The 12361-nt window shown below is 40.8% G+C and overlaps 1 protein-coding gene across 3 annotated transcripts in view; it reads right to left on the reverse strand.

The window, feature by feature from the left end:
• macrod2 (mono-ADP ribosylhydrolase 2) overlaps positions 1 to 12361 on the reverse strand; it is a 384195-nt gene that overhangs the window by 12835 nt on the left and 358999 nt on the right. For 2 of the 3 annotated variants that reach the window (XM_052079641.1, XM_052079639.1), the window contains 4 exons: positions 9724 to 9762; positions 9265 to 9309; positions 8392 to 8529; positions 7811 to 7879 (listed from right to left, as the gene is read on the reverse strand). In XM_052079641.1, coding sequence (XP_051935601.1) covers positions 7811 to 7879; positions 8392 to 8529; positions 9265 to 9309; positions 9724 to 9762 — 291 coding nt within the window. The remainder of the gene's footprint in view (positions 1 to 7810; positions 7880 to 8391; positions 8530 to 9264; positions 9310 to 9723; positions 9763 to 12361) is intronic. The other variant, XM_052079640.1, reaches the window with a different exon arrangement.

The raw sequence follows: 12361 nt of genomic DNA on the forward strand, positions 1-12361 counted from the left end.
CCTCCAGGAGACAGGCAACCCATACAGACATCACTCAGATGCTGTCTTGGGCTCGTGTCGGCTTTTAGAGTGTTGGTGTGTGTGCGCGTGTGCCTGTGTCGACGCGCACGCTGGTGAATGACAAAGATGTGATCCAGACGTTTCAAGCACACATCTGCTGCATCTCTCAATGGCTGATAAATTCTCACTCTGCTCGGAGTTTATTCATTTGGCGTTTTTGTGTACCAAACAGATGAATGGAGATAAGAGGGCTTATTAGAAAAGAAACTTCAAAAGGGAAATTGGAAAAAAAAAAGCTGCAGCCAATGTGACCCTTCCTTCTTAGAGGCAGCTTTCTCAGCGAGAGAGCTGACCAAACATCTCTTACAATTTGTGCACCGGATGCGTCTATTCTCCATCTCAACATAAATAACCACAGCTATGCACGATTTCAACAGAGTGAGATCAGATTTCTGTATTTTGCAAAGCATAGAATAGTCCCGGTTTCAAACACAGCTTGGGCAAATTAGCATAACAAGTGAACACAACATGCATCAGAGAGAGTTGAGAATGAAGAGCCGAGCCAAATGGAATTCAATGCTGCATTAAAAACGCAGAAAGATAAGAACTATGGCGCGTCTCCGTGCTCAAGATGCCCCACCAGGGCTTCTCTTCCAGGATTTTAAAGAGTGTGAGAGCGTAAAAAGCTATAAAACATACAGGCAGACTCATGACATCGGCCAGCAGTATCTGCCTCCCCGAGGAGTGCAGCACTATATAATATTATGCTGAAAGTTCATTGTGTGCTGGCAACTCTTAGCCATGGGAAAGACCATGTTGCTCTCTCGAAATTTATGTCACCAGTGTTCTGTTGTCCACAAAAGGCCACAGACTCAGACTTGAAATTAATCCGTAAATTCTGTTTGCTTTTGGAGACGAATCAACAAATGTAAAAAAAAAAGCACAGAGATATTATGGGTAACTGTAGCGTTTCAAATAGTGGGATCTCTTTTCACTGCACATGTCCATTTTTTGTGGACTGACATTCCATACCATATAGGAATGAGGGGACACCTTTAAGCAGAACAAAAAATGTGCATTATTCTCGAGAAGTTACTGTTGGCCTACCGCATGTAGTTTTGAATGACTATAGCATCGAAGGGGTATTTCCACTGTAGATTATACAAAAAAGAATTTGCCTCTTCAAATTCCACAATCAAAGTTACCAATTGTATGCCTCCATACCGCTTCTAATTTCCTGGAGGAAACCCTTTTTTTTCTCTCTCGAAATAAAAGGGCTGTGTTAAAGCACGTCAGGAGAAAGTTCAATGTCTTTAGCATATATATTTTAACTTTTATTTTGATATGCTTTAAAGCAGGGGTGTCCAAACTTTTTGCCAAGGGGGCCAGATTTTATGTGGTAAAATGTCGGGGGGCCGACCTTGGCTGACATTCTTTACATTGAACAACAATATTGTTCAACAAATTTTAGTAAGCCAGTCTGTTTCACATTTCCATTTTTATTTTAATTTCAAAAATCTTAAGAATTTCTTTTGGTTCATTTGAAACAGGTATATCACATGCAACTGCTTATTCACTTGACTTTTTCTTAAACAGAAGTCTCCTGAGTGCAAATTGATTTGAAACAAAAAATGTATCACCATGACTTTTCAATAGTCACAAAACCTTTGACTCGAACAACGGGGAAATGAACAAGCAATACACATCTCCACAACTGCAAGGATCATTTGAAATATGACATATCAGTCAATATAAACACGGAGTGATGTCTTGTTAACTCATGAGTGATGCCCTCTAGTGTCTAAATGCTATTACTCATTTAGTGAATGCTATTACTCATTTAGCCACTAGAGGGAAGCAGTACTCTATGAAACATCACTCACCAGTCTACGAGACCTCAGTCAATGCAACACGTGTTCCATTGCGCCCAACCTGCGGGCCAGACGGCACTGATTTTATGACAGGGGCCGAGGGCCGGATGAAATTCGACCGCGGGCCGGATTTGGCCCACGGGCCGGACTTTGGACATGCCTGCTTTAAAGGGAATCAAGAACACTTTACTTGACTTGTTTTGGCGTTTACATCCTAGTAAAAGGCCATTCATGTATGATATTATTGAAACACCCCCTCTGCTTTTTTTTTTTGGACAAATCAAATCAAAACAAAATATGATCTCCTTATAAACAGGAAGAACTCTGTGTGAGACTATACAACACAAGAGCAGGCAAACACACTCACCTGGCTGCCATAGTTGAGTGAACCTTAACATCAATAACAAGCCTGCCCTATTTCCGGAGAGCCTTTTGTGTCAGCTTGTTGTTGTAAATGTTAGCTCAGAATGAGTCAAGTATAAACTGAATCAATCAATAACACCCCTCACATAACAGGACCCGACTAAAGCATAAAAGTGATTCTTATAAGTTAGCGGTACAATAGATTTATGGTGCCTCCATGATTTGATGCACTCTTTCGTTGTTGTGAAAGGATTTTACAAGGAAGACAAACAGCTAAGTGGGGAAGACGAGCATGTTTTGTGCTCACCGACATCATTACAATGAGATCTGGTAGGAGAGTTACCATTTTGAATTTGTCACATGTATGGACAGAGTCTGTCCATACATAAGACAGACTGGCGTCATGAAACCAAGACTCAAACTGTACACTTTGTTGACAGTGTGTGCGCGCATGGATAACGAGGAGCACTATGCTGTAAATTTAACAACACAATAAGTCAAGGAGAGAGAGGAAAAACCCCAAAAGAAAATATAACGAAGAATTCCAACGCTGAGGGAATGACGGCAGCAGGCCCCGAGAGGCTAATACAACGGGTGTGCCTCTGGCCTGATCGGGGGTGTCTTTGTCTCCAGTTTTATCCTCACGAGCCTCTCATGTCTGGCTTTCCAGACTGTTTCCTGCCTGTCTATTTCTATTGAACCCAGTCACAACCTTGTCAAGGCTCCTCCTCAAGAACATATATAATTATATGTGTGTGTGTATATATATATTATATACACACACCTGCACACACACACACACACACACACACACACACACACACATATATATATATATATATATATATATATATATATATATATATATATATATATATATATAAATAAATAAATATAATGTGTGTGTGTGTATACACACACACACACACACATTGACACTATGTGAATGGATAGGAATGTAAATTACCGGTATGTGGAATGAGAAATAAAATTATGTAAATCTGTAACAATGTGTTTGACAAAACGGTGCTCTCGCACTTATGCCCATTTGGCTGGCTCTCTCTTTCTCGGGCATTTGCCATCTGGTGGTTTAAGTCTTTACAGAAAACGCATAGATGTGGCGGTTTATTATAATGGACATACTTCATTCAAAATGGATCCCCTAAAAGTTGAAGCTACACTTTAAGAAGACAATGCAAGTCATTCAAAGATGTGAGACAGCAATACTGACTCTTTCAGCATTAAAAACTGATGAAGGACAGACAAACAAAAGGCACGGGGGCCAGATTGGGCCCTCCACATCACTTTATGTGGACCGCAAAAGCAAATCAAGTGTGTCAATGTCCATAATTTTTTGTAAAAATCTAAACCAATTTTTTAAATTGTCACATGTAACAACGGTGAGGGCATTGTCATGTTACCAAACCCCTCTTTACAGTGACTTGACCAATAGTTACAGTGTCTTGAACAATCGTTGAAAAATATACTATCATTGAGTTTTGAATTCTGATTTCAAAACTAGTTATCCTGCAACCGGTTGTCTACTTGTAATAATATGGTGGAGGGGATTAAATGTTTCTATGGATTCATTCCTAACGGCCCTCGGGGGGAAACTACAGCTACGTGTCCTGCGAGAATCATTAGTTTGAAACCCCTGCCTGAAACCGAAATGACAGATAGAAAGAAAAATGATTCATTTAAAAAATAACCAACAATTGTAGTCCAGCCGCTTTTTTGTGTATTATAACCACTACATTACCAATGGCTTTCTGCAGCTTGCAAACTGTTTTTACCAGCATACGTCACTACATCAGCAGCACTTCAAATAAATGAAAATAAATAAATAAATTGGGAATATATCAAATCTAACATAAATGTCCTTCATTTAAAAAAAGTCACAAAAACAGGAGAGGAAAATATTCCTACTTTTAGTATTCAGACATAACGGCTGTGTTACCTGTGTGGTGCATACTTGTTTGGAGGATTAAAAAAATAAATACCGGTAAGACAAAACAAAACAGTAAACGGTTAAGCAGCTGAATGCAGGAACCACTCAGGTCAAAGACAAGGAAAAAAAAATCAGCTTGTAAACTACCAAATTTATTGAGGATTTTCGAACGATTATCAGTCAAATGCAGAGGGGAAAAACCTGCTCCAAATTTTGATTCAGAAGAACAATGATGCCATTGGTATACACACGTGAGGCTTGCCATTAAATCTTACCGTCGAAACAAAGACAATGGCTATTGACTTCTAACAGAGAATCACAATGCATGAAGGAAAAACAATTTTGATCTCAACTCACATTTATTTATTCCTTGCTCAAGGCAAAGAGCGTCTTGCTTCAATTTATGGGTGTTGCATGCGCTTATTGAAGCAGGTGCCCACTCACAATTCAGCAGAACAAGGCTGAAGAGATCGGCAATAAGAATGCAGCCTCCAATTCCCTTTTTAGAGTATGTGATGAATATTCATAAATAAAAGATGATTGGATTCTGATTCAATTTGGTGAGCCTTTCTAACCACAAATATCGAGCTAAGAATCTCATTACCTGCATGTGGAAGGTGATATTGAATACATATAATTCAAATAATGTAGCGTGCACCTCAAAAATATTTCCTCTGCCCACCGCTTTACACATCTCTTCTCCATGTGAATATTCTATCACACGATAAAATCCCCACATTGCAGACGGTGCCTTGCTGTAATATGCCTGCTTGGTTCATTTGTATTGCTGACATTAAATTTGGCTCGTTCTGCTTAAGCATATATTTTCACTACACTTTCTATTTTGTTACTGTATATCAAAAGCCTTACAGATGTCATGTACTAATACAGTATATATATTAAAAGTAATAATAAATATAAATAAACCTTAAAAGTAACAAATCTGTGTCCAACATCGGCATCTAAAATAAGCAAACATGCAGATTAGAAAGGTAACAGGTTCGGAGAGTGACAAGGGTGAAGAGGAACAGGAAGCTATTTTCACCCTTTGGTATTAAGCGGAGGTGAGTTGGGACTGAACTTCTTAGCTGTGATACTCACTTTCATATGTGCAATCGTGAGCTGTGTGAGAACTGCAGGGTGTTAAAGACAAAGTGGATCCAAATGTGTAAATGCAAAAGGAGCTATTTGAAATGTCTATAACACTCCTCACAAAGTGCGATCAATGCCTTGTACACACGAGAAGCTTATTGCTATGGCGTGTTTAAATAAGGAACGTATTTGCCCGTAAATGCTTACGCGGCTTTAGTCGACTGTTACACTGAAGCAGCAAACTCAACTCGAACTTAGATTTAGCAATACTCTTTTAATAACACTGCGAGAAATGCAAAAATATTAGGGCACGGCAGTGGGGAAAAGCTTTTAAAATATGACGAATGCAGAAACTGCATGGGGAGAGGGAGGACTCGTTTATTAAAAATATGAATCCAAATTCGACACTTGATACCAACAATTAACCACAAAGCCATTAACAAACTGTCAGAAGCTTGAAATGCATCATTGCATCACTGTGCATCATTATCATTGTCATTATCAGAGACGTCATGAGAGACTTCAGCATAGACTTGTGCCTTTTTTTTTATTTTTTATTCCACCACAGGAGGCTAGGAGGGTACCACTAATGACAAAGAGGAAATGTGCAATGATGTCCACTGAACCCTGGAATGAAACTTGCTCCAAACTCTTTCCATCGACAAACCTCCCACGCGCTTTCAAGTCTCATCAGTTATAAGGTGAGAAGACAATGTATCATGATACAGAATTCTACCCCACCGATCACAAAGTTAGTGTAGCATTTGTCTGACAGGTATGATTCTCTCTCTCTCTCAAGTGTCTCTCTCACGCTCTTTCTCACTCCCATTTGCTCTTTCTCCCTCTCCCTCTCTCTCCCACATTCCCTCTCTCTCTCTCACACCACATATGCACATCCGTTCTCTGAAGTGCTTATCTTCGAGGGTCACGAGCGTGGTGGAGCCAACACAAGGTGTCTTCCCAGTTTAGGCGGGGTACACCTTGAGCTGGTAGCCAGCCAAGCACAGGGCACACGTCGACAAACAACCATTCACACACACGGTCACACCTATGGTCAATTTCGAGTGTTCAATTACCCATGAGTTGGCCCTTTGCCACGATAGAAGAGCTTGAGCTGCCCAGGGCTATTTATTGTTGGGTGAACAGTTGGCAGTCACAATATGCCCCCGTCAATGAGAATAAACTGGATTATGAGTTTATTTTATGATTATGACCCACCATAACATTCCATTTTGAATCCAAGCCTCTAAACCTGATTTCACATTGTGTAAGTTACCATCGTTTTCATAGTTCACGTATACCGGGGTATCACCAACGTGGTGCCCGCGGGATCACGTTTCTTTTTCGTGTTATTGTTCAAAAATAGAAGTAGCTCCACTTACAAGTAAGGTGTGTCAGATATTTTGTTGTTGCTATTCTTTCTAAATCACACTAGCACAGGTGTACATTTGGTAACGACAATCAAAAGGGGGAAAAATAGCATGTCAAATGTCAGCATTTGTATTATCGTATTCGTGAAGAAAAGCTACTGCGAGAGATCTGGAGGAGTTTAACACCTGATAATTTGAGCTATTTTTTTTAACTTGTGCATATCAAACTGGTAGCCTTTTGCATTAATCAGCACCCAAGCAGAAGTTACTTAGAATTAGGTTGGCGACGGCTGATGTATACACTGCTTCCATCAATAGTAGTGGTATTTGATTGACAGTTAACAGTTGAGCAGGATGTGGTTCCTGCATATTGAGTAGAAAAGCCCAGAAGCATTTGAGAGCAGAGACAACGGATTGATTTTTTTTCATTCTGCAACCTGATTTTACTTATTAGGGCCATTTTATAAATACTTGGCTAATCTCAGCTCTGTGTGAGAATCAAGATCAGCGCCAGTTTGCACTTGGGATGTCGCGGAGACTCTGCACAAAATGTAATCTGCCGGCATTCATGAACGAGACCACTGTTTACTGCTCTGCCACAGCCATCCCATAGTAACCCTTGACAGTGACAGACAGTGGCAGGCAAGTCGCGACACAATCAACGTGGTGGAGTGTGGCTTTCCACTGATGGAAAGGCTTGTGGTGTTTACGGGGGGTATTCCGATGGCTTTTCAGAGTGGATTGAGAAGTCTCTCTCAAGCACATCTTTCTGGAAGTTTCACTCTCGCCCCTAAATTAATTGAACGTCACTCGAAATTGTGAGAAAGAAAATGAAAGAGTGACTTAGACAGTTGTCTTAATGCAATAGTGGTCACAGCATCCACACTCAATTTAGACTGGGTTTAATTTGGGGCTACATGGACTAAATACAATTAGGGCGCTGCTGCTTCCACGCCACAACATTTCAGGAAGAAACTAAAGAAGCTCTGGAGTTAGGGCAATGTGTGCAAACACACTGCGCAATAAACTGCTCCCAAAACCAGAAATGCTACTGGCAGGAGGCATTAAATGGACATGGATCTGAATATCTGCCTCACTAAATACTGTACATACATTCTCTGTAAGTGCAAGGGAGGGACGGATAGATAGACAGACAGATATTTTACCTTGCATCTCCACTGTGGATTTGCTTGTTTCTTTTTCTTCTGTCTTTGCAGCACTTCGCTCATCTTCTGCTGAAAAAACAAGCAAACAATGGTCAAGACAGGTCTTTAATTCATTTTACCAACAGCATCTTCTGCGATGGGTTGTCATACCTGCGAGGCTGCAATCAAATAATCTCATCTCGAATCTCATTGCAATTCCCCAGAAATCAAATATTGTAAATTGCCATTTCGAATGAAGCTAATAATGTTGGTTTGCACATCTGCCTCGCTGGATTCAAATCTTATCTGCAGCAGGTTAGCATATTTTCTTGCCTCCGTTTTCCCTCGTTATTCAAGCGTGCACCCGCATTTCAAAAAGATGCATGTTAGGTTACATTAACATCCTAAATTATCCATAGGTGTGAATGTGACTGTGAATTGTTCTGGGACGAGATGGTGTGCGCTCTGCGATTGGCTGGCGAGTAGGACGGAATGTGTCGAATTTCTCGAAATCAGCTGGGATAGGCTCCAGCTGACCTGAGACCCCGATTAGGTCAACTATGCTGTCACAGGAATGGAAGGATGCAAGAATGGCTCTGTACCTTTGTCGTCTTCTTTATCCTTCTTTTCACTGACTGTGTCTTCATGTTTATTCTGTTCGGTTCCAATATCGTCACATTTGCCTTGACTGTTATTTTCATCTTCCTCTTGACTCAGTTCCTCAAGGGCCACGTCCTCATCTTGACCAGCAACAAAACACATGAAAGGTTTTCAAGGATTCATTTAGATTTCAGGTGAGTCAAGGCTTCAATTCAAGATGTGTGAAAATGGTTGCAAACGCAAATGGGAAACCATGTGCGTTGTTGATGACTTCAAAGATTGGGGAAAACCGATGGCTAACTAAAAGGCGGTTCATGAAAAGTAACTGCCCAGAGGTATTTTTTTTCTTTCCCCTCAATGTAATCATGAGCTACAGGTATGTTAGTCTGCCGCTGTTGTTTCATGTATTTTTCCCTTTGTTGCTCCCAAGAAGGTTAATTACAGACCTTGGATAGCAGGCCAGGGATGCATTTACCACAACACGCTTATTGAAAATCTTCAAAATACATGTTTGGAGACACTATCTGCTCCACCTGTCAAAATGTTGTCAATGGAATATGATTTACATAAAATAAGAAGAAATTCAAGGCTGCTCCCTGACAGCAACGCCAATCCTGAATGTTAATGACACTGGGAGGTAGAAAAGTTCAGATTCAAGACAAAAAGAAATATTCCCTGCTCCCTGTTCATGGTTGTTCTTTTTATAACACACAAACCACAAGCAGACGAAATGAATTCATGTGAACCTGTTTTAGGAGCTGCTGGACCAGATTTATTTGTGTGTGATTAAGTCCTTCGCGACAAAACCTGCTCATTAACGTCACCGCAGACAATATATTTATTTATTTGTTTTTTTTTTTGCAAGTGTACCATACCTGGATTCTGACTTTCCATCACCACATCTTCAATTCCTTCCGCATCTAGAAACAAAGAGTAGTAGAAACAAAAATGGAGAAAATATTTGTGCCCCGGAGTCAAAACGACTCGTCTTTCGATATCACCGAAAACAGCTTTTTCATTCCATCGCTTTATGCCGCTTTGTCTTTGCACTGCAGCGTGAGAGCAATGAAACCACAAAGGCATGCATAAATTAAGTGACAGAAAGAAAGCGGGAAAATAATGTCACTTCCAAAGCCATACATAATTGAAGGATTTTCCTTGTTCCAAGCATCTGTGATAAGACAAGTGATTTTTTTCCTTCTTCTTTAGTGTTGGCATGCGGGATGGAAAGACTGAAGTGGAGCAAATAGTACATTCAATTTTTGATGACACCAAGAAACAGTGGCAGAGCCAAGGGGCTGTGAGCATGTTAATGAGCCGTAAAGTGACATTACCACTGTCAGCCTTGTTTTCATCACCTTCTTCTTCTTTTCCTGGAAAGGAGAGAAAATGTTCACCATTTGAACTTGAGAACGCCACGCACATAGAATGAAAAAACACACCAAAGATGAAAACATTTTGTATTGATAAATGATTCAGATTGAATATTGAACCTTGAAATAAATCATGAACCTCCAGTGTAGCTTGCGTGTCTTTCATCTCGTGGCAGTTTACACTGGACCACTTTTCACTCATCAATACAAAAAAACGACGGAGCTCTTTTGAAATCCGTCTCAAAGTCAAAGTTTTGGAAAAACAACAAAAAAATTGCCTTATGATTCACTTCAGACATTATGAAGGGTGAAACATGAATGGGGCTGTCTTTGGCATGTGCCACCGAACAAAAGGATGTGCAGAATTCTTCACCAACTCTTTCTAAATTAACTGTGATCGGAGGACACATATTCCTCCCATAAATCAAATGCTCAACGTGTGTGTGTGCTAATTTAATTTTGCGGGGTAGGGTGAGGATTCAAATAGTCCCCCTACTTCAGAGGAGTGTAATGAATAAAAAAAATGCATTCACTTGATTTTTGTAGGGTAGGTGCAGCTAAATTACTTAGGTGTTTCTATTTTTAATATACTTTGACTCCATGGTCATTCAACTGGACTGTAAATGCATTATTATTTCATCAATCCATCTACTTCCCATATGGCTTTTCGGTTCAGGTTCACAGGGAGTATTGAAGTATTGAAGCCACCGAGCGGTGCAGCTCCAGGGCAGCGTCATACTTTAACTCATTCAGTACCAGCCAATTCTGGACCAAGTCTGAAAAGACGTCTTTGGGAGTGAATGAGTTAACTACCAAATATATATTTTTCATACTATTCCTGTCCTAATGAGAGTATTTTTTCCCACGCCATGTGATGTTAAGAACGGATGTGTTTTCAGCGTTTTTACCCACACACACACGCGCGCACACACACACACACACACACACACACACTGTATGCAAACCAATGACATTTGGCAGCGCGTGTAAATGCAAGCCATGACACCAATAAGAGAACATGTTGCACACAATGGCTACTGTGCAGCTTCTGTAATTGCTTTTTTTTTTTTAACAAGCCGCACAGAGAAACCATTTGCCATATCTGCACCAATTTTGCCATGCACGCAGAACAATAAAAACGTCAGCTTCTATTAAATGGGAAAAGTCCAGTTCGAGCATCGCTGCATGTTTATCTCGAGTGCCTCTGTCCATCACGCCGACGACTGGTGACACGCAGTCGATGACAATCCTTTTCTATTAATCATGACTGACATTTGGAGATGGAGGCTCACTGAGAGGGCCAAAAGGAATATCTTACTGGGAAAAAGCAGGTTAAGATGAAGACAAAGGTCTCACACTGCGTTGAAAATGCCTGAATGACTGTCATAATTATAGTTTGCGATCCCAAACATCAAGTCAGACGAAGAAAGAGGGAAAATGCTATTTCACCACCACACCCTTCCCCACTGGATTTACGAATTTATTTTGATCTTATTGGGAACAACAGTGCTCAATCTGCACAAAGTAATGCCCCACGCACAGGGTGACAAAATATCATATGTAGGGCAGCTGTGATTTATAATGGCTCCAAGATTAGGACCATTAGAAGGAGGGCTCTCCACAACGAGATCCCCCCCCCCCCCCCCCCCCGACGTTGCGACTCACACAGGCATTACAAACAGCAGGTGGCAGCATTGTCACAAGCGTTCTTGTCCACTTGAAGTGTACTTAACCCTTTTTTCATCGCGAATCCAAGTCCAACTACTTCACCACTGGTAAGCAGCTACATACAAAAAAAGCCTCTGCGCTCAAACCCGCACTTCAATACTCAGCATGAATGAGGAGATATTTTTTTAAATACCATTCCCCAATGTTCCCATCGTTTTAAGTGAGCGGCCACACGGTGTTTTTTTTTTTAAACAAAACAAAAACATGTCTTACAGGCACGTGGATGATTTATTTACGGCCTCCATGGGGTTAAGTATTACAAGAACATGAATGATTTAAAAGGTGACATGCAACCTTCGCTCTATGTCCTTGAGTAGAGTGGATACTGTATCCGGATGGATCTCATACTCGGCAATAAATGAGAATCACACGCATTCTTTCCACTGCCCTCTCATCCACCCCTCCTGTTAAAGCCAACTGGAGCAAATACAAGAAAAAAAACCACGAGGCATTTGCAAGAAGGCTACTGGGATGACCAAAAGCTCACATTGAAAGGATTTTTTTGCACGTGTTTGTCAGCATTGCCCGTGGAGTGGCTGAGCATCGGCCCACTCATCGTTATTCCTCTCCATGTACGGTCCACACTCAGCACCATTGCTCTTTCATCCTCGCCTTTTTACCAGCAATCCTTAGCAACCTAAATAAACACATCCAGCAAGACATTGATTTCTGGCTCAAGGTTCACATTTTGTTGTGCCCTGTGACACCCACTAATCTCACTAATACCACACTGCTGCCAAATAGTAAACACTGAGGGGCTGCTTGCCAACTCAGGTGATGTCGCTATTGAAAAAAACCCAAAAGCCTCAGTACTTATCTTTGGCCCTTTGTTTTTACAAGTTGGCCATTCGAGTCAAGAAAAAATATTGTT

Source organism: Hippocampus zosterae, chromosome 11, assembly GCF_025434085.1.
Source record: "Hippocampus zosterae strain Florida chromosome 11, ASM2543408v3, whole genome shotgun sequence".
Taxonomy (NCBI): Eukaryota; Metazoa; Chordata; class Actinopteri; order Syngnathiformes; family Syngnathidae; genus Hippocampus; species Hippocampus zosterae.